The 23,527-nt window shown below is 28.2% G+C and overlaps 1 protein-coding gene across 1 annotated transcript in view; it reads right to left on the minus strand.

The window, feature by feature from the left end:
* Positions 1-7,131: 7,131 nt before the first annotated feature.
* Positions 7,132-23,527, minus strand: part of LOC129969216 (uncharacterized) — a 44,613-nt gene continuing 28,217 nt past the window's right edge. Inside the window, exon 2 of the mRNA XM_056083669.1 lies at positions 7,132-9,479. Coding sequence (XP_055939644.1) covers positions 7,768-9,479 — 1,712 coding nt within the window. The 3' untranslated portion in view covers positions 7,132-7,767. The remainder of the gene's footprint in view (positions 9,480-23,527) is intronic.

Raw genomic sequence — 23,527 nt, forward strand, 5'->3', positions numbered from 1 at the left:
AGATCAGTCCCACAAGTTTCTTATTGTGTTTAAGAATTATCGTTATCACTTAGAATTTGGCGTAACACCAATCTTTTTTTTTTCGGAATCAGGATAGTTATAAATATGGAGATTCATTCAAAATCTGATAGTCAAAGTCATTAGATTCAACTGAATTATTTTTTAAGTTATTTCTTTATTTTGATATTAGTGTTCTAAAATCAAGACTACAGAAATCTCAGTAATGGTCTAGTGATTTTTATCTCAATAATGGTCAAGTAATTGAAAAGATTGTAAATGTATTGATTAAAACAATCTTAAATATGTTATCCTGGAAAATCTTACTATTTTCTGTGCATCATTTTTTTGTTCCGAAAAATCGAAATTATAAAAAATATATATACTATAATTATTGAATTGCCCGGCAACTGACATAAAAAAATTTTTGTACAGAAATGAGATTAGCTACATTTTTCCCCGAATGTTTACAAATAAACAATTTTGGGCACTTGTATACTGAGAGCAACTCTGTAATTTGAGAGAACACAGCCACACAAATTAAATCTACTCATAACCGACATTCATTGCTTCAGAAGGTTATTTTTAAATTAGAGACGAAGGCTATTCCGGCAGTTTTAAATGCGGCAGTGCTAAATTTTGCTTGGTTATAAAATGTAATTCTAACGCAAAATCATTTTAAAATTTTACTTATCATAGACATTTCAATCAAATTTTCCATGAGAAATAAAATTTTTAAAAATGTACAATCTTAACCATCTCAAAGTTTTAAATTTAAACCTGGGAGTTTCCTGTTTTCTACATCCTCGTAAATTTCCAAAATGTATTACATTTTGAGCTAAACTCCATTCGCATTCTACGAAGAATCCATTTTACATCTATGATATATTTTTTTAATCAATGAATTTCAAAATTTGAAAATATATATAATTTTGAAAGAAAGACTTCAAATAAAATTTCAATTATAATATATTATTATGTATGAAATTTCCATTATGGTTTTATTTTGACTGCATATGTAGGAAGAGATCGCTGGATCTCCTTTTCATTCAAAATTTATGCAGGTGTAATGTTTTGTAGGTATAGTTCAGTGATAAACCCTATTTCAAATTATCTTTATCTAATTCTTTGCTCTTTTAAATTATCGTTTCGCCAATTTTCAATGCAGTGACTGCTTACCGAATTACCTCTACGCACATCGTTTTCTATTTTTGAGTTGTCCTATTTTCAAATTAATATAATTTCAATTTCAATTTTCTATTTTATTTAAGGATGTCTAATTGTATCAAAATTACGAGATTTCATTTGTTGCGAATAGCAAAATTTTACTTATTTAGAACACAAAATTTTGAAAAAAAATATTCAGATAAAAAAATAAGGGGCCAAAAATAGTGTGTGTGCTGAAATTGTTTGGCAATAATTAAAAGGATTTTACTAAATAATGTAATCAAAATCACATGATTCTATAATAACTCAAAATTCCTTTATGCAAGAGACTGGAATTTAGAAATTATAAGAAAATATTTCTATCTTGCTGTTTATGAAAAAGGCATAGTTCTTCGTTGTAATGCAAATCTTCATTTAGTGAAAGAATTTCTTATACAAGGAAAATAGTCTTTCGTTGTTTAATAATTAAATAAATGAAATGAAGAGAAAATATGCAATAATTAAAAATTATAAACAGAAATGGATTTCGATCAACAACATTTATTTCATATTGTTTTTTAACTAAACAGGTTGCCTTCTCTTCTTCCAAAAAATGGGAGAATAAAACGTATTTCCTTGAATACTATATGAAGATAAATAGGCAAACCTTACTGCACTATTGCCAAAGCCGTATAGAATTAAATGATCGGATATTACAAAGTTACCGATTTATCCTTATGAAGCATATCGACATTTGCCGATACCGAAGATCAGAAGTGATCAACTACCTTTTATCCTATAAATGCCGAAACTGCCTTTTGGAATTATTAATCCCTTTATAAATTAAACTCCTATTCGATACGAATTTATTCATGTAATTGAGGACATCAAATTGCGATGCTATACTGTGTCATTCGAAGGCCCAGTTTTACTAAGTTTTTAATTCAGGAAATACATGTCTGTAAGTGTACATGAAACAAGTCATGGGATATTAATGAAACTATTATTAATGAGCCCAAGCGCTTCGACGTCATTTTTGTATTATTGTAATTCCTACTGTCATGAAAGAAGAAAAATAAATTAAATTTAAACATGCCTTGTTAAACCAGCTCTTGAAGATGGCTTACTCCCTAGGTGGCCAAATACAGCCTTCATTGTCTTATATCTTACACTTTAATGAAACATGCTTCACTGTTTTATTTGTTTCTCCATAACAGTATTATTATTCAACAGATTTCTTAAATAATTTGGCTTGATGGGCGCCGAATATACATGATAAATTAAATCTTGGTAATAGTAAAAATCATCCTATATTCTCATAAATTTTGCTTCATTGAAAAATAATTTTCTCCATTCTCTTGCATTGGAGAGAGACCATCTTTCCTGACATTTAGGGGTGTAACTTTTATTTTTCCTTTATTTCTAATATGAAATTTAGATAAACTTAAAATAGGATTTATTTCCTTATCATTAATTGCTTATTTGATGAACGTCAGCCCTTTCATTTCCTCTTATACCTTTGGGATCCCTCATCTATAGTAACCGAGCTTTAATTCTTCCTTTAATACATTAGTCTATGGCTTTACTAATAGCCGTTATCTCTGTCGTAAAGGCAATGTTACCGTTATCTTGTTGAATAAAACAAATATTTATTTTGATTGCTAAATGCTGTTCCAACTTGATTATTAATTCTCGATCCAGTTATGAAAATTTCATGATCTGATTCAAATTCGTCAAAAAAAATTGCCAATCACTTTGTCAAACAGCCCAAATCCAAGATGATTCTTCAAAGTTTCGGTATTCGTTTTCCAAATAGGTAGTCTTAGATTTTTTTTAAAAAATATTTGTAACTGTTCCGTTTTTCAACCGTCTATTTTTAAATCGATAAAAGACACAAACAGTTAAAATCCAGAGCATCTTACTTGAAACTATCGTATAACATTAGGTAAAGCAATTAAAAAATAAACGTTGTATGTGTAATTTTTTTTTAATTTTACAAAATTTCAAAATCTTGCATTATTGCCATATATAAAAAGAAATTCTCTATAATTGTTAAATATTTCTAGTTAACAGCTTCAAATGTATGGCTTTAGGTCACTATTGTGATTTTTATCGCTTCTCATTCATTCTGCAGATCTTTCTTTGTAACGCGTTCCAATGAGGAATGAAACTAAAATTTAACTACTTTTATTTGCAGATGCATTATATTCTTCGCATATTATTAATATATTTTTAGCATATTTTAATTTCAGGACATACGTAATGACTTAATGATATTGAAATATAATATATTTTCACATTTCTTTAATGAAAATCAATCTTTGCTTATTCACCCATGCTCAAGTTTTTGAGTATCGGTATGCTCATGCTGGTAAAATGGTTGAAGGCGGAACTCATCAACAAGATGATACATCTTCCACATAGATTTGAATCGAAGCGGGATTATCAATATCATCATAATATTTCATTCACCACAATGCAGGCACGACACTAGATCCAGCAATTATTGCTCCATCCCTGATTCCCTCCAATCTTCCAAAAACCTGTTTATTTATCTGACATTCCTGAGAGGTACCCGAATTCGACGCAACAAAATCTTGATAAGACAGCTTCTAATTGAGTTAAAAGCGTTCTGAATGTCTAAGAAATTTTTTAAAAATAAACTTCTTTCTTTGTTCTAATTTGTTCAGTAAATTTTTAAATCTTCTTAAGAACAGTTTCTGCGTTTTTACCTTTTCTAAAGTGAAATTGAAGCCCAGTCTTCTAACCATTCTTTGTTGTCCAAATAATTGAAAAGTCTGTTAACAATTAGCTTGTCTAATACCTCGCCCCAAGTAACCGGTCTCTAATTATGTCATATCGGGCAGTAGGACTTTTAATTAAAAAGATCTTTACCATCTTTTGAAATTAAAATGGCTCTAACAAATTTTCCACCTCTAAATTCTTGCTTATCTTCCCTAAAGATTCTCCAAAATGAAATCAATGACCATTCATAAGTTTTTACTTCATCAATAGTAAAAGTCTTATACATTCTCCATTTTCTTTAATAAATAAGAATATTTTTGTATCTAATCTCTTGTCTTTAAGTATGTTTTAACAAGACCATCAAAATAATTTTTTATTGACTTTCTTTAAAAGTTATATCATATATTCTTCTTAGCTTTCCTTATCTGTAATTTATATTCTGCCAATTCTTTTTATAAATAATCAGCATACTTTGTCTTTTATTTGGGTCATAAATTGCTTGAAGACGTCTCCAGAGATTTCTCATTCTACAACACTGTTCATTTCTGGTTTTGGGGGGGCCATTAAGGGCATTTTAATATTAAATTTTATTGGTTCAAGGACGACCAACTAATTCGCAATGATTAATGATAGCTAAACTTTTCAAGTTAACAATTTATTCTAATTTTTTTTTCTTAAAGACTTCTTCCATAAAGTGTTATTAAACTTCACATTTTAAAAAATATGTAACATGCACTACTTCAAATTATTGCACCATTTTGTTCATTGCACAATGCATCTCAGTAATTTTCTGTTATCTCACCTAAAATTTGAAATTTAATTTGCAAGCTGAAAGTGATTAAGCTTCAAAGAATTCTTCTGAAATTAAACTTTTTTTTATTTGAAAACCTATAGAAAGTAGAAATGCTCAGTGTTCAAGTTGTATCCGTACTAAAAATAGTTTGTATAATTTGTGTATTATCTCATAAGATTATTCCATAAAAATTTTCTGATTAAATAAAAAATTCCATTTACTAAAGTATAAAAGTCAAGTCAATTTTCAAACTATAAGGATAATAACATATTTTTATGCATCCATTTATTTTACATTAAATAGTAGGAGTATTCAAAAATTGACGCACCTTAAAAAGCTTACATCATTGTTTCCTTCTGAACATAAATCTTAATAATAAAAGACTATAATTTCAAAAAAATATATTAAAAACATACTTTAAGTAAAAATCAACTTATTACGGAAAAAAATAAGCCCTAATTTCCTATCTTCATCTTCAACAATGAAAGAAAAATGGATGAAATATTTATAGTAACAATGAAAACGATTTTGGCTCCTTTAAAACAGTGTTATAAATTGTTGTAAAGATGCTTAAAATATTTTTAATAATTAATTAAAATTATGTGAAAAATTCTGCTACAATTTATTTATCCATTGAAATTGAATTTTCAAATGATATAAAAATTATTTAGGGGCTATAATATTTCTGGTGAAGAAGAGCTGATTTTTCATTTATTTTTTTAAAAGTAAATGCTTCAAAAAACGCACCGTTTGTATATTCTTATTTCCCAAAGCATATTTGTGGCTTTTGTTTTTGACTTTTAACACGCACACACTTTCATTTTTATATTATTAGAGATAAGTACAAATTTTCAAAGAAAAAACTACTCTAAATAGCGAAAATAATAAAACTTTCTTTTATTTCATCCTGTAAATGAGCTTCTAAAAAATAATGAAGTCTAAATTTTATACAGATCCTCGGTCCTATGAATCAAATTCAACAAACTATTCTTGACACTAACTTTAAAAATGAAGAGAACGTTCCACTCGTTCTTCTGTGACTAAATCTAACCGGATTATAAAGTTTTGAAAGTCACTACTTTAGAATAATCAACAATTTAATCATTTTAAACATCAACTTTGGGAAGACCCCGGGTACTTATTGGCGCATATTCTTCGAGACGGTCAATGGAGTGATCTATAATCACACATTTTCAAAAAATAGTGATATTCAGATTTTCATAACTCAATCAGTTTTAGTCAGAAAAGAACGGAACTTTCCTTCATTCAAAATATTAATGTCTATATTAGCCAAAATGTCTCTATAAGTTCAAAATATTAGTGTCTTTTAAATTCATAATGTATCGGTACATTTACTGTCACAAACTACATAAAACATAATTTCTGCTTCATTGAGACCTTTCATTCTATGATATATATATATATATATATATATATATATATATATATATATATATATATATATATATATATATATATATATATATATATATATATATATATATATATATATATATATATATATATATATATATATATATATATATATATATATATATATATATATATAAAATCTAAACAATTTATAAACTAGCTAGTGGAACCCAATTAAAGTGGATATTCCTCAACTAAAAAAATGTTGTTGTTAATGTTATAAAAGTACAATGAAGCAAAATTTAAAAGTTCAATAAACCCTAATTTCTGTTTTTAATAGCGCTATATGTCATTAGACTGGCCTATGTTCGAGAGATCCACGTACAGAATAAATAGAACACATGAAAAGCAATTAAAATGGCAACTTTTTAACATCTGACAGTTTGTGGGAATCACAAATGTGATATTCTGACGAATTAAATGAAATTAAATTTATTCAATATCTTCAGCGAGCATGATGGTTGACAGAGACGACTCGTATATTGATACTGCTAATAGTTATCAAATATTTTGTATCAAAATTTTCAAATATTTGTGCATGTTGTAGGGAAAATGATGGACTGTAGTCAGTACATTCTAAAATAACACTGGACATTAGTTTCCATGAAGTAACAGTTTTTTGTTGTTGTTGTGCTGTTATTCTTGTTCATCTATTATACTACATAATAATGTCTTTTCTTAAAAGTTTATAGTTTTCTATGTTCATAGTTCATATGTTTTTCTATATTCACTCTATGTTCATAGTTTTGTTTCGTATTCTTAAAGAGTGAACCACCAATAAAATATATTCGATTTCCATAGGTAAATAGTAATTTCATAAATGCTTTATTTCCATTAACCTTTCATATGTTAATTCTATTTTAATTAATGTTTTTTTTTTTTTGTTTTTGCTCCTCATAACTTCGCATAAATGAAAAATAAAATTTCCATTAAACTAAATTAATTAATGTTTCATAAAAATGGAAGAATGACAAGAATTTTTATTCAGATACAATTTTATTAGACATCTACAGCACTTCTTATTACAAATTGTGAAAATAGATTCGTAGAAAACTCGTTGATGGTCCTCTTATGATCATGAAAATTAAAACTCGTTTACATATGTATGAAAATGATATGTATTTGAGAAAAATCAACAAAGCGTCCTATTATAAATGAGTAATACTTCTCCTCCTTACATGCATGAATAATATTTATCTGCAAAAAAATAATAATAAATCTTCTATAAAGTCGATATTTTAATCTCTGGTACCTGATTAAGAATGCAAGATCCTTTCCTGCACTTCTTTACATTTATAAAGTTTAATTAATCTAAAATGTATTTTAATTAACTAGGCTGTGCATATGTTTGAGCTATCATCTCAAATGCATATGCCTTCTCATTAAATTAATGTTCCAAATGAGAAGATGTGCAAAGTTTATAATAAAAATTACCAAGACAAACAAATACATTTATAGTTCGTTTGTGTTCTAACATGATTCAATTCCATTACATTAGTCACTATGGATGATGTTGAAAAATGTGTTTGCTCAAGCACAAAGATCTACTTCTGTGGTTGTAGTGAAAATGCAATGTTATAAATATCTTTCATCGATTATGAAATTCTTTTTCATAAAATGACTATTTATAGAACAAAAAATACTGTTCTTCTTTAGACTTCAGCAGAAGTTGCTTCCTTATTACGAAGTTCTGGTCGAACAGCAACTTCCGAATGCTTTGATAATGCATTTATCAAATGAATGGGAAAATTATCAAAACCTTGGAATCCTTGAATTGGGCCATCAATAATAATTTCTGTAGTTCCGTAATTATCAAAATTTTCATTTGCGTAAGGAGCTCTGTGTTCTTGATAACCACCTTGATAATTCTGCTGTCTTTCGCCAGGGAATATACCACCCCTTATAACCTCGAAATTACCACTTCCAAGAATTCCGTACGAATATCGTCTGGCCTCTGAAGGATGATAATAACCAGGCCCCGGATAGAAACGACCTTCAGCGCTAACTGGTACAGAATAAGATGGAACAGAATGCGTCGGTGGACTATGGGGATAACTAGCTGGACTTATAGGAGTTTGGCCATAGTAGGGGATGAGTTGAATAGTACCACCATTGTAAGTTCCAGTAATGGGAATAAAACCCGAACTTGAGTCTTGTTGGTCTCCTACTCTAGAGTACCTATAGCGATCATGAGCTACTTCAGAAGCAGAGGTTGCAATGTCTGCAACAGCAGGTTTTGAATTATCTACTGATCTACGACGTCTCTGAGTTTTGTGATTTTGTTGTGGGTTTGCTGCGGCTGCTGCTGCTGCTGCCGCAGCGGCGGCTGGAGAGTACATTGAAGTAGAAGGAAACGCTTGCTGTGGAATCTGTGGATAAATAGCCTGTTGAGTTGCTGCTCCTGTATTTGCATTCTGCGGAATTCGATGATTCTGCATAAAAGAGTCTTGCTGCATGACTTGGGGCATCACCATTTGATTCATATTTGATTGTCCACTGAAGGCGTTGGGATAGGTAAAAGAAAACGGATCATAGGAAGGAACTTGAGGATTCGAGTTAACTTGAGTGGGAGCGTAATTAAACTGAGGAGTGTTAAACATTCCATTTTGGTAAGGATTCTGGAAAGCATTCTGATAATTAGTCATGAAATCGACAGACAGAGGAGTACCATTTTCAGCTCCTTGAGTTCCATATTCTATCGGTTTTTCTTGATTCGTCAAGGTCACAGGGGTTTCGCTTTGGTAAGATGCTCCATCATCATCATACTTCACTGGGCTTGGTGTCCTTTCTCTAGATACATTGAAAACTTTCCGAAAGTCATCAAGAGCTTGACTGCCACTTTGTCTTGATTTAGGAGATCTTCCGCCATTATTTCTTCTTCGATCTGAATCCGTTTTTGTCTTCTTTTCCGTATCAAAGTCTTCGTCATCGTAACGAAGAAATCCAGCTCCATCGAAAGACATTTCAACCGGTACATCATTCATAATCGAAACTGAAGGTTTGTGATATGAAGAATATAATTCGCTTCCCATTGGCACATTATCCTTATTGTGAGTAAATTTTCCAGCTCTCAAAGGATTTCTTATATTCTTTTTAAAGTCACCGATTCTTCTTCTGCCGTTGGTATTACGTTTTTGACGCTGATGTATCTGAAGATTAGAATGTGAATCCGATGATGACACATTCTGGACGTCACTTTCGGCATTAAGAGGAGAATCAGTCGTGTAAAAACCGCTCAAATCACCTGGATATACAAGCTGGGTAGGAAGTGGTTTCTTGGTGACTGGCCTTACAGGTTCACTGTCATCGTCTTCATCAATGTCGTGATGATGCTCATCCGCATGATATGTCACTTGTCTTTTATCTATAAAAAAACCAGAAATAGATATACATCAGGTTAAATCATTTTGAAATAAAATGCAATTCCAAACGAAAAAAATATTCACGTCAATAATTAGTCATTTACACATCATTTTAGCTTTTTGTATTCAATATTTTAATTCAAAAAAGGGCTGAAAATCATATGTAAGGCGACATATCTATTACATATGCTTATGTTATTTTTTTATTTAACGTTATTTAACATGTCTCTTACTATAAAGTATTCTGCAAATTCATATTGTTACGAATATATAAATTACTTGACAGCGTATCTATTATTGTAGTCAGAAAGTGAGTTTTAGGAATTGGTGTATTAAATGTTGAACTGTTTCTGAGAAAATCACCTCCTCTCCACTCTAACGATAAAACTGATCTCCAATTATTCGAAATTGTGGCGAGATCTCTGCTAGGAATCGAATTCTGACTTTTCTTCTGGAATATTCGGTTCGCTGTCAGAAGATTATGTAAACTGAGGCGTGCCGAAGAGAGTAATTAGTCGAATCGCTACAAGTAGGCTTTGGGCGAGTTTATTTTTGGAATGTTAATGGCTAGTGACTTCATTACGAGCAGTTTATGCCATTGCAGTCACTTAATAGCAATTTACTGCTTATGCTATGTTGATTTCTGCAAATTTTGCACGCTTCAGTCACGTTTTATTATTTATGTTTCGTATTTTCGTGTAGAATAAAGCGTCTTAACCCTTACTGAGCCTGTTGAACTTTTTCACTTTACACTATCCAGAATGATTTTTCAGTAACAATACATTACAATAAAAGTTGTTCTTTTATTAATTGATATTTATTTGGTGCTTGTCTTCCAGGGTTGTAAAATGGAATAAAGTCGTATTATTTATAACTCCCAAATTGTATAGTGGCATTAAATCTTAATATCTAATAATCTAAATATTTATTGCGCAACAAAATTTACAACTGTCGTTAAGTTTATTTTTTTTATTTCATGTGTTATATTTTTAGACATAAACGATAGTAAATAATTTATTTTATATTAATACTAAATCTTAAAGTCCTATGAATCTAAAAAAGGGATTTTTGAAATCATACTAGAGCATTTTTCGGTTTGTTTGTTTTTTATAATCTCAGCAACGATGTGGTAGTATCATGTCAGTCGATTTACATGTGAATGGTATTAAAAGAGCAAGAATATTAATTAAACGAATTTTTCATAACCGTTTTGCACCAAAAGTGCAAATCCGTGCTGAAACTTTTACCAAATATAAGAATGAGAGGATATGATTTGCTCAAAAATATGCTCGATTGTCTCCACAGGGCATTGAAGTTATATAAAAATCAAAAATATATACTAAGAGTTATTCAAACATGTATGTTGCCATTCAAATTGAGCAAAAAAATATATTATTTATTATTACACTTCTTTACTTTCGTATTTTCATTTGTATTCTACAAAATTTAAGCAATATTGAAATTATATGAAAACGTATCAGCAATCCGCTTTATATGACTTTTGAATGCATCTATTTGTATATAAGTTACATTTTTTATTGTTTTAAATTTATTATTATAATTGTGCAAACCCTTTTTTTTAAGCAGGCCTTTTTTTTTTTAAGCACTCGATACGCGTAATGATAGAAAAGATCCAAGAAGAGTTTCTGTAAGAAGAATTCGGAATCAGCAGAACAATTCTAGTTAAAACGAGAAGCCCGTTTTTAAATATAATATATTTTACGTTCAGTGTACCATTTTCTACACAAATAGATTTTTTGCAATTATCAGGCAAAAACTTTCTATCAGACCCAAAATCTGGCCGCTCCAAGAAGAGATTCTTAAGGAGAAAAGAATTTCGACGGAGAGACAACAATAGTGACACAATCTAGTAGTAATGGGAAGCACATTTTGACATATAATGTATTTAATTTTTAATACAAAATTTATAAATAAAAGAAAAATATTATCAGCGTTAATCTTTACCTCAGGTGGCGCAATGAACGTTAAGGGTATTTTAGGCCATAAATGATACGCGTATCAATCTTCCAAACAACTAATCGGATTACTATGTCATTTCTGACAGCTATAAAAGCAATGATTCTCCTCTCCCACCATTTCAAGTCATTGTTAGTCTATTGTAAAATAATGTTGTATAAAAAAGCATATTTCTAGCATTTAATTTTTCGAAACGAAGGTTCTTCCATTGTTTCACTTTTTCATAACGTTCCTCCTAAAAAATTCAATTTGAATGTTTGAGAGTTACTGAACTATAAAAAACATGTTCATTAAAAAAAGATTAAATAAATTTCCTTTTTAACTTTCATACTTATCTTCTTAAATATATATTTCCTCATAATTAAATACAAGATTTCGCGCATTTATGTGGGATATTTAGTTAAATACCGTCCATTTTATCATTTTAACTGTGCGGAATCATCATATCTTCAGTAGAATAATAATTAAGTGATGACACCACATGGGCAGAATTTCGCTTGAAAATTGCTTGAGGTAATTGAAGCTTTCAAGAAGGCTCTCAAAATAACATTTCCTCCATCACTCTTAATGAGGTATGGTTTCATAACAGAGTAATCAAGCTACTGGCAAGTATGATGAGAAGTGTAATTATGTTCCATAACATCTGCTGTTCTGAAACAAACATTGAAAATTTTCTGTGATAATCTTAAAATTGACAACCATATTTTAAATACTCAATGTGTGCTAAAAATATAATAGCAATGCGATATAATATCTTTTATCAAACTATTATGCCTGAAAATTTTTTTTAGATTTTTTAAGAATACAAAAATAAGGTTTCTTGAAAACATTCATTGTCACTAGTTCTACAAAACACCTTTCTAGAGACATAAGTGTAGTGTGGTATAAAGTTTTAGCAAAAATTTTCAATATAATATTGTATAAGAAATAGGATGGATTTTTGAATTTTTCCTATCACGTCTCTATTATTTTGCAGATTTCTAACAAAGCATGAAATTTTCTGTGATAGCCTTAAGACACAAATATTATTATCACAACTGTGATACACCACAGAATGAATTAACTTTGTTCTGTGATTGGATTCTGCACAGGCACTCGAGGCGATCACCTCGTATCTTAAAAGAGGTGCTTTAAAAATTAGTTACAGAAAAAGTTCCCTATTTACTTTTTCTTTCAAAAAAGAAAGAAAAATGAATAAATGAATGGTAAAGGCCAAATGAAAAAAGAGGAGAAATAGGCATTCATGTAAACATAGAGTAAAAATGAAATCAATAATTATTTAATAAAGCAAAGATATTCGGAAAATTTCCAAGACATAAAAATGACTAAAAAAATTTTTAAGTAGTATTACTAAGGCAACAATATATCTTATTCTAAAAGTATAAAAAGAATTGCAATCAGTCTCTTGTTTATCCGATAACGAAATAAAATTTAAGATGAATCAACTATATAAATTGTCGATTTCATTTGCCCGAAATATTTTTTTTTGTTGTTATTGTTGTAGTTTCTAGAATTAGGATTTCTGGTACTAAGGAGATTTTGTGTTGTTGTTTTTTTCAAATGTGTCTCATTAATTAACTTAATTTTCAATTATGTAAGATCATTTATATGAATAATATCACAGTATGTCTCAAAATCAGTGAAAAATATTTAAAATAGAAATGTTACAAATAGAAATTAAATATTTAAACGAAATTCTTTAACTATTTCTTGTTTAATAACCTCTAAACGGAACTCAATCGGAAATCCACACCAGTTTGTAATTGAAGTGGACGTATATCGCTTCTTGATTTAAATGCATTAAGAACTATAGTGCGCTAGTATGAACCATATTTAAACGCTCCTATTTATTAAAAGCGATATAGTGCATAAATCTGATTGCGAAAAATTATTTTCTTATTGTTAGCACTTAATATTTTCTCCTTGTTATTTCTCGCAATTAAAAGAAAGAAACGTGATTTTTAGTATTATGTTACATTTCAGTATCCGTTTCTGTGTTTATATTTTACTTTCATTTTTTTTCTTCCATTTATTTAATTTCCATTTCAAAAATACGATTTTAATGTAATAATATGTACTTTCGTGTTTCTTTAAATTTTAACTTATTTTTTTAATTGTCTTGCATTATGATCTCTATCATTACTGTGCAAAAATGGTTTTGTTCAGTTTTACTTTCTTTATCAGAAAGTATGTAAGAAGATTGAATTCAAGATACCAATACATTTTACGATATCTTTCTGTTAAAAATATATTATATTTGAACTCACAGCAATTTTTCCTGTGTTATTGTATCATTTTACAATATTAATAAGAAAAAGAAGGAAAAGTCATTTTAAATTCGATTGATAGAAACAACGAAATTTTTAAATGATGTATTAGAGTGTCCCATAACTATATTACTAGTAACCTATAATTGGCCATGTTGTTTTTTCTCTATAGCCGTGTATGGCATTGGTTTCAGTCGTTCATTCCTCTGAGCTCTTTTAAAGTACTTTCCATTGATGACACAATCTTTCTCAAAAATCAAAAACGGCAAATGCGTGAGAATGCTCTAAATTGAAGGTATAACCATGTTAAAAAAATCTTAATATATAAAGAAAAAAAATTATGAACTTTTACTTTCTTCAGGTATGGTTTTATATCTTTCATCACGGCTTCCTCCTGTTTTCAGCTTCCTCATGTGCTCCGCTTGAATTTTATGTGATTTTTATTTCGACATTCCGATTTTTGATTTAAAAAATAAAATTTTTGATATGATATTAAAATCGTTTATATTGTCAGCTTTCACCATCTATTATCTTCTAATTTTCAGATTTTAACATAAATATCATCAAAATAATTTTGATATTTTTATGTATAATCAAAATATAATCAGAATGATTTTTTGATTATATTTTGATATAAATATAATCAAAAAATTTGATAAATATAATCAAAAACGATTTTTTTTAGTCATCTGACGGTTCCTTATAATTGGGCGTATAAATTGCCTAATTCTTACTCAAAGGTCGATTCAGCCCTACCAAACATAGCGAAGTGTCAATTATTTATCTTTATGCTTACAATCACGTTCTTATCAATTGATAAGAAATATATATTATTTTATTTTTGCTTTTAAAAATAAATGTTATAATTTTTATATTATCTATATATTAAATATGCCAGTTTGTATTAGAATTATTCCTATTCCTACAAAATTTATTTTTCTCCCCATGTAATATTTATAATTTCTTACTTTAAAGAATTTTTATTAAAAATATGTATGCAAAAATATATCAAAAACAGAATTATATTCTACGATATTAATACTGTAAATAGATTAGGGTCTTGGTCACCTTTATAATATATTTTAGTTTTCAGTGGGTGACCAAGAATTTCTTTTTTTATGATCAAAATAGTATTTTAATTGAGTTATAATGTTGTTTAATTCTCCATTAAAAAAACAAAAAAAACTATGTCTTCCTACTTTTTACTACATTAATAATTGCTAAAAAATCCTTTTATTTTTTTTTATTTTTCTTAAAAACATTTATTTATGCAAGACCACAATTGTTACACATCCTTAAAATTAAGTTTTCTCAAACATCTGCATAAAGTCTGTTAATAAATGATAAGACAAATAAATGATGAATGAATGCTAGTGTAATAATTTAGAGCTGTAAAATGTTAAAAAAAGTTGTTTGAAATAAATAGGTGTGCCAAGTTTCAGAATTCTAGAATATCAAGAAGTAATTGAAAAAATCTACTACAAAATTCCATCTTTACACATGAAAGAAATCTACTACAAGGAATTGAAAAAAAAAACTATTGAAAATTCCATTTATAGGCAAGGAAAAAAATCATGTTAGGGAATTTTAAAATAGCTGAATTTTTATTAAAGAAAAGTATTTCTTCATAAAAATACGGTTCTATAATTTCACCTGAGGTATTTCATTCTTCCCGTTTATTTCGCTTCATTAGTTGTCACAAATGCGCACGGGTTGCAACAGGCAGCCCTCCGTTTGACGATTTCGGTCAGAAACTCGACGCATATTTACGAAAGAATTGCCGAGGAAACCAAGTAAGCCTATTTTGCTATAAACGGTTAAGAATTACAGTGTTTACATACGAAAAGATGGTCAGACAGATATAATTATAAATTTAGTTTTATTGAACTCAGAGAACTCTTAAGTGAATTCTAAATTTTGATAAAAAAAATTTTTAAAAAAAGTATTATTATTTCTTAAAATATTTCACTCCGTTTTCACTTTCTTAGTAAGAGAGAAGGCTTCGATAATTATCAATTGCTACATTTATACATTTAGATTCAACGGTTTGAAACTGCTCTTTCTGTTACAATTCGAAGCTAAATGAGTAATAATTTTAAGTTCTTTCATACATTCTTGTCTAAAATAGAAATAAATGTAGAGACCAGAATACCAATATATGCGGTATGGAATCTCGTAAAAGCAAATTAAAATCTGATTCCATCATGTCATATCTATTTACATATTAATGATGATGATTAAATCTGTCATCAGGGATCAACTTTTCACGTATTGGTGTGTAACAGAATGGTGAAGAATGGATTTTAATCTCAGAACTTCATCATCTGACTAATTTTCAAAGTCACTAGATATGTGATTCTAGAATGACAACTTTCAAAATATACTGATTAGGCGGCCACTTTACTTCCAATATTCAAAAATTCAATTCAATTTTCATCAAATTTCATAATTTCTTCAAAATCGTGTCCTGATTTAGTCTTTGCGAAAGCATCGAGCCCAAACTGAATGGGGTGCTATTTGCTCTCCATATCAGAAAATACATCGAATATATTTATTTGCTCTTGCAATTGTAGTGTATGATACGAGAGAGGTAAATCGTAAAAGTTGTAAATGGTATGAGTAAAAATCAAAGAACGCACAAAGCCTTTCAAAGTTTCTTGCAGATTCAGAATCAATAATCTGTTAGTTATTTCCACTCAATTTTAAGATGAAAGACGTTTACTGATTCCCTTCAAAGTAAAATATTCCATTTCAATTAGAAAAAAAAAATATTTAATTTCTAAAGTAAGGTAAGAGTAAATTCTCAATCAAACATTGGTGAAAAGAAATTCAATTAAATATAGTTATTTTGAAACTTTTCAGTGCGTTTTAAAGGTAATTTTCAACAAGCTGAATTTTTTAACTATCTTTGCTTTCAAAAACCGAAGTTTCCATTTAAAAAAAATCGCACATCCACATTTTGATTGCGATCCATCCTCCAAGCATTGCACTTTAATCTAATGAATCAATCAGTCGCTATAAATGGAGTTGCTTACGAAAACACTTTCAATATTTCTTTTTTAAGAAAAGTTCGTTTTAGTTTCCAAAAACAGACTTCCCCTTTTATAGTCTCACGCAACAATTAAAGGGCTTTAAAAAAATCCCTTTTCTTTTTATTAAAAACTCGATTTTCCTCTTACTCGTTATCCCCACGCGTCTCGTTTCATTCTGATCTGACTATTTTTGTAATTCAAATTAAAACTAAACAGAATTTCGTGACTGAAAGGGAAAGGACTTCCCGCCATTACTGCATGTAAACAAAAATCCCGATGAGGAAGTAGAACATCCATCCATTCATTTTTCAATGAATTGGTTTTTATTTTATTTCATGATTATTTTTTATTCATTTATTTATCAGTTTTTTTTTCCGTACTCCCACAAAGAAGGAAAAATAATAAATATTATTTGTCATAAAATAGAAAGTAAAAGTCACTTTCCGTTAAAAATGGAATGCAAACTTTTCTTTCTTTTTTCTAAATGCGTTTTTTTCGACCTAATTTCTATTCGTTCTAGTCCCAGACCATTTTGCCCCGCCTGGGTGACTTAGAGTCCTTTGAATGACATAAGTCTGCGTTTCTTCTAAACAAATGCCAGAGCTTTCTGTCAATGACTTTCAACTCATCCATGACCTACGAGGAAACTGTCTTGCATAATTGAGCAAGATCAAGGCATGGACAAAGGAATGCCTTTCGCTAAAATTCTCAGTACCTTCTCAGCATGAGAGTAACAGAAATGAAATTAGTCTACTTTTCGCTAAAGATAGTGATAATTTTAAAGAAAATAGTTGTCGGATTTTAAAATCAATTATCTTACCAATAGAACAACTATTCTTAATTTTTTTACTGCATGTCCATTTGGAAATGGGAAAAGAAATTTTCATCTTAACTGAATCGATGCATCTGACATTGCAGTTCACAAAATACGCATTCAAATAGATGAAACACGCATGTGCCATCTAACTAAACAATGTGCTCTAATGTTATATCCTTTCTCATTTTGCAAGATCTTTCGATTTAATGTAGAGTTATGAAATTTAGGAAAAGAATTTTGGCTGGCTTTTAGGAAAAGAAATTCAGCTGCATTTCTTTTGTATTGAATAACTTTTAAGTAGGTAATCAAAAAATAATTTGTAATCTCAAATTTTGTTCTTAGTAAAAGGGTTTTATTCTATTGTTAAAAACGATCAACAAATGAAAAAAATAAATAATTTTTACTAGGATAGATGTATATTTATATAAACATTGATGAACACTCAACTAACATTTGACTGAATATTAATGATTGATATTGCTAATAAAGAAGTATTTATTATATCAAAGTTTTTTTCAGAAGTATTCTAAATTTTTCTTTGCAGATTGCACATTAATGTTGAGAGCATGCTTTCATAAAACATGACTCGTAATTTCTTTGAATAATAAGCTATCAAGATTCATTAGGCATTGAAAGCCATTTTTATAAATGAATGTAAAATTTTATCAAATTATAAATGAATGTAACTAATCCTTAAAACCAAAATTCGTATCTCTGCAAAAGTACAGAGATTTTCTAAAATGAATAAATATTGATTGTAAGCAAAATTCATTAATTATGAACACTTTTTTTATATAAATATAATTTCATTTTATCGTTTTGTGTAACAATTTTCAAGCTGAATAAAGTTAATCCTTCTAATAGGATAAGCAAAACATAGTATTATTTCTTTTGTATTAAAAATCAATGTAACCAAAGAGAAAAACTCTGAAACAAAAAGGATTAATCAAAGACTTTCAATGAATTGTGACTGATTTCTGATGTTACCTCTGTTTATCGAATTATATTTTGAAAGATCTGTTTATTATATTACCAGATAGCTGAATTATTTTTTTTTAATTTGAGATTATCAAATTTTATAAAATTAAGAAACTGTTGTCATTTGTAAATTCAATTATATGAAAAATAATTACATTTTAGCCTTTGAAATAATTACATATATATATATATATATATATATAAGAGTCAAAGTAAAGAGAAAAATAGCTTTACGAATGAATTTAATTAAATATTATGCTGAATTAATGCAATTAAAAACACTTGCGGTTACTTTTACTAATCAGATAAACTTAAATCATTCCTTCTTAATTTATAAAGAGCTTTCTGAAGTATTAGCATTATAAATTTGAGTTTAAATAGGATTAAATGAATACCATCGTGAATTTTTAATTGATTATATCTGAATAAACTGTAGATTATTTAAAAGATGCAAGAAATTTATTCAAGGATATTTCTCTTTAAAATATCATAATCTGCAGTATCTGGTGTCATTAAGATCAGCAATCTAATTTAATTGTTAAAATAGCTTAGAAGTCAAAAAATAACCAGCATCTGATTAAATTTAATCTTCAAAAAATTTTGTTGTGAAAAAATGGGTTCATGACCAAATTTATGAATTCATATCATTATAATTCACAGAAACGAAGATGCAGATTTTATATGTTTCACTCTTAATTATTTATGTAATATTTCTGATTTTATAGATAAAAATACTTTGACTATCATAAAAATGGTAACAGAAATGAAATAAATGCTTTGCAAATTTTTTAATCACTCATTTCAATGAAACAATCTTTTTGTGATTGATAAATATTTTTTTCTTATTATTCAATAATTTTTTAAACTACTTTGTGCCATATATGACATTTTTGTGTCCTTTCTTTCTTATATTTTATGACTAAAATTCGTTATCATTTATTCACTAAAATCCATATTTTATATGGAATAAGGAGTTTATTTCTAATTCCGTCCTTCTCATTATTTTGATTCAATTTTGTTTGAAATTCCGTTTCATTTCAACGTAAGTACTATACATTCTTTTCTTACAAGTGCGAATATACGACATCTTTACTTCATAAATATAGTAAAAGTTATGCTTTATCGGACAGAGTATAAATACTACATACACTTTTACATGAATCTGATATTATGAATTTAAATGGAGCAAACAATATAGTTTTAAAAAATTAATTTCATTTATTTTTAAAAGATGCACATGTTTGCAATGTTGTCATTACAGTTACTCCTTCCTTTAAGTGATTGCTTTGTATATAAAATCTAATTAAACTTAGGGTGTGTTTCAGTAGCTATTACTGTTTATGAACAAGATTTTAAATTTAGACTATGTACCAAGATTATAAAGTCTAGAAATTCCTGAATGAAAAGAACGACTTAAAAAAATATGGTTCTCTGTTATAAAAATGTTGATTCTCTCGAAATGTTAACACGAACTAGAAATGGATTGTAATTTTGTGCACTGCAGAAAATTTATTATTCTACTTGGAATTTCATAAGTATCTTAAAATATTTTTCATGTCTTGAAAATTTTTTATGAATTTTTCGTGTACCATTTTTCATGTCCTTGCTCATTATCAGTATTTTTTTCAAGTGCTGCCAATGATGACTGTAATTTAACAGAGTACCTGGATTTACAATTCCTAAACTTCCGGGACCTTATTCATAATTTAATAATTAATTTAATTATAAATATTTGATTTAAACCAGAATTTTAAAATTTGCCTTAATTTACTGTCCATTCTAAAAAAGAATATTATATTAGGCGTATAATGTAATCTTTTTTTCAATATTATGTCACAAGTGAGATATTTTTTTCTTTTTTCTTTATTATTTTCTTTTCTTTTTTCTTTTTTTCTTTTTATTTTATCTTGCATTGATATCTTCAACTTTAAATTGTTTGCAATTTGTTATTGAATTACCTTCCATTCCATTTTGCATTCCTGTACTATAAATGATCGTGTATGTGCATGCGTGTATGATATGTTTTCTGCGCTCATTGAACTGTCATGACATATGATTCTCAGTATATCAAGAGAATTTATATTCTCTGATGAAATTTTCCATTAAAAACCTTTAAAAAATGCATATAATGCTTTCTTATTTTGTTTCCCCAAACATTAATGATAGATCAATAAGATTCTAATCTATACTTCTCTATGTCCCCATATTCATGGAAATGGATGCTGCAGAATTATGCCAGCATATGTATCCTCTATATTACACATGTAATGGTAAAGGGAGAGATCTTCTATCTCAGTACGTTGTTTTTGGTCTCAAAGATATAAAAAAAATCCACCTCATAGATTATTCCTACAGAAAAAATTAGATTTTCTCTTTCTCTTATAAAATTTAAGTCTCTTGGATAGGTGGCGCTGATTACTGACCGATGATATTTGAATCGTTCATAACACAAATCATACAGAATTTCTGCGATTTAAATTTGTAATCATATCATAATATCATTTAAATTAAAAGATGGAAAAACACTCGGGGATGTATGAGTATCTTAAATGCCTTTTATGTTAGAATATAGTTTGAAAGAAAACTATAAATATCCCCAAATACACATTCCACTAAAGAAGATAGTTGGGAATAATAATTATTTTGAAACCATCTACCTGGAAAACTGATTGTTAAATGAGGAGACTATTTAGAAGAACTGTTGATGTAGAAAAGACAAATATAAATATCCTGTGATAATGAAAAGAAACACTATTCAATATTAATATCGTTTCTTTGAATGTGGCATTATAGATGCCAATTAATAACTAGACTTGCAAAACATGTTCTTCTAAAAAAACAAGATATCAGTTTAATCTTCACAATTTTATACTAGCGATATAGTTTTTATAAAATAAAACACCAATTTTTTTCAAAGAAGTTGGTATCTTTTAATTACTTTTCATCAAGATTTTAGATTTTGCAAATGTTTGCCAACTTTGTAACACAACTCCATTCATGTGTTGCATAAAATATTTATATAGTCATGCTAAAGAGCTGAAAGAGCAACAAACTTTAAAGAACTTTAAAAAAATTAAAAGAAACAAATTTATTTACAGTCATTAAATACGGTATAGATCGTTATTATTTATGCCTGAACTATTAAATAAATGAGTTTAAAACATTTAACATCTAGCTATGCACCACATCTCGTAAATTACCCAAATATTTAGTTTAAGTACTAAGCAATTCCATCTAAACTATCCATTATTTTTCTATAAATGCACAAGTATGGCATGATTTATCTTGTCCTCAAATTACCCAGCAATTACGCTTCAAATAATTTGTGATATTTCCTGAAACTAATTTCCTAAACGCATCTTTTCTTTACGTCTTGCAAATGGACTAACTTCAAAAAAGATGACAGTAGGTAATTTCCCTTTTGACCTTTTATTAATTTCCTATAAAATATGTTTTCCAGCAATTTCCTCTTTTATTCATGAAGTATGTAAAAGAAAGAAATAGAACATCCTTATTTGTGTTAGAAAGGAAGCGACACACACGATAGAAAGATTAGACCGTTACACACGGAAAACAAAAAAAAATATATAGAAATAAAGGATAAATTTGAATTTGCTTGGACGATAACTTCATAAATAAATTCACACCGAAACTCTTTGCCTTTATTTTCAATTCTGATTTTATTTTTAGACTAAAATTGCTTCCTTCAGTTTGTATTCTATAAAATTATCTATAATTGAGTTGTCAAAAGAGAAATTTACTTTTCAAATGACTTGTTTAAATCAAGTTTTAGCAGTTGCAAGTACTATTGATTCCTATACAAGAAATACAAGAATTCAAAATAGTACAAAAGATATTCGATTCTCTAACAAATATTGAGAATTTAATTAAAATCTAAATTAATATTCTTGCAATGTGTAGTAAGTTAAATAGATAATGTAATAATCAGTAATTCATACATACTATCCATGAAATGATATAAATTATGAAAGCATTAACTCATGTAACTTGAAATAGAATATTAACTGGTCTGAATTCAGTGTGTGAATATTATATCGGATTATAATTGCAGACAATCTTGAGAAAAAAAAACTTAATAAATATTATAAAAATAGAAACTCTATGACAGCTTAAGGATCCTACATAAATGAAATATTTTAGTTAGTTTATTAGTTATTGAGCAGAATTTTTTATTCTTTCAATATACTCTGACGTAGTCATAAAAACAAAACGTTTTTTCTCTATTGTTGTATACATATTATTATATAATGTTTCTAAGTCAAGTAATAATTTTTCAAATTCTCAAGTTATATTGAGGTCAAATATTAGAAGAAACTCTTTCTCTCTTTTTAGTAGAATGCTGAATTTTTTATAGATAATTCAAATCAATTCAAAGAAAACCAATTGTAGATCATAGACTCAATGAATGGCGTACTATATATTACAAAATGTATGTATAGAGTTTGTGGATTTTATGAAGATTCCTTAGTGTTTTCTCTTCTTCTGTCTTTTATTACAGTTTAAGCTTGGGAATAAATTCAGAATACGAATAACAAAGTTTAAGAAGTATATATAATTTGCTATTCAAGCGAATTTAATAAATAATTTTTTGCTGAAGAGTTCTGATATTTTATGGACAAAAATGGCTGAAAATGGGTATTTAAAGATCAAACTAAATAAAACTGCTGTTAGGAAACATTTTGCATCATGTACAGTATCATGTAAGGTTAAACCTTTATCATGTACAGTAAATTTTATGCTGGCAAAAGTAGATTTGCAAAGAAACTAACAAAAATATCTTTGACGGGAATCTTTCAGATAAATTAGTAATTCGTATTTATTTCTACCTTTGATTTGAATTAAAATAAATATGTAGGAAGTAACTAAGAAAAAATTTCTTTTCTATATTTGTAACAAAGATTTGAATGAAAACAACCAAATCTGAAAGTAATATTGATGCATGTAATCATGAATTTGCT

This window comes from Argiope bruennichi, chromosome 5 (genome assembly GCF_947563725.1).
Source record: "Argiope bruennichi chromosome 5, qqArgBrue1.1, whole genome shotgun sequence".
NCBI classification, from domain to species: domain Eukaryota; kingdom Metazoa; phylum Arthropoda; class Arachnida; order Araneae; family Araneidae; genus Argiope; species Argiope bruennichi.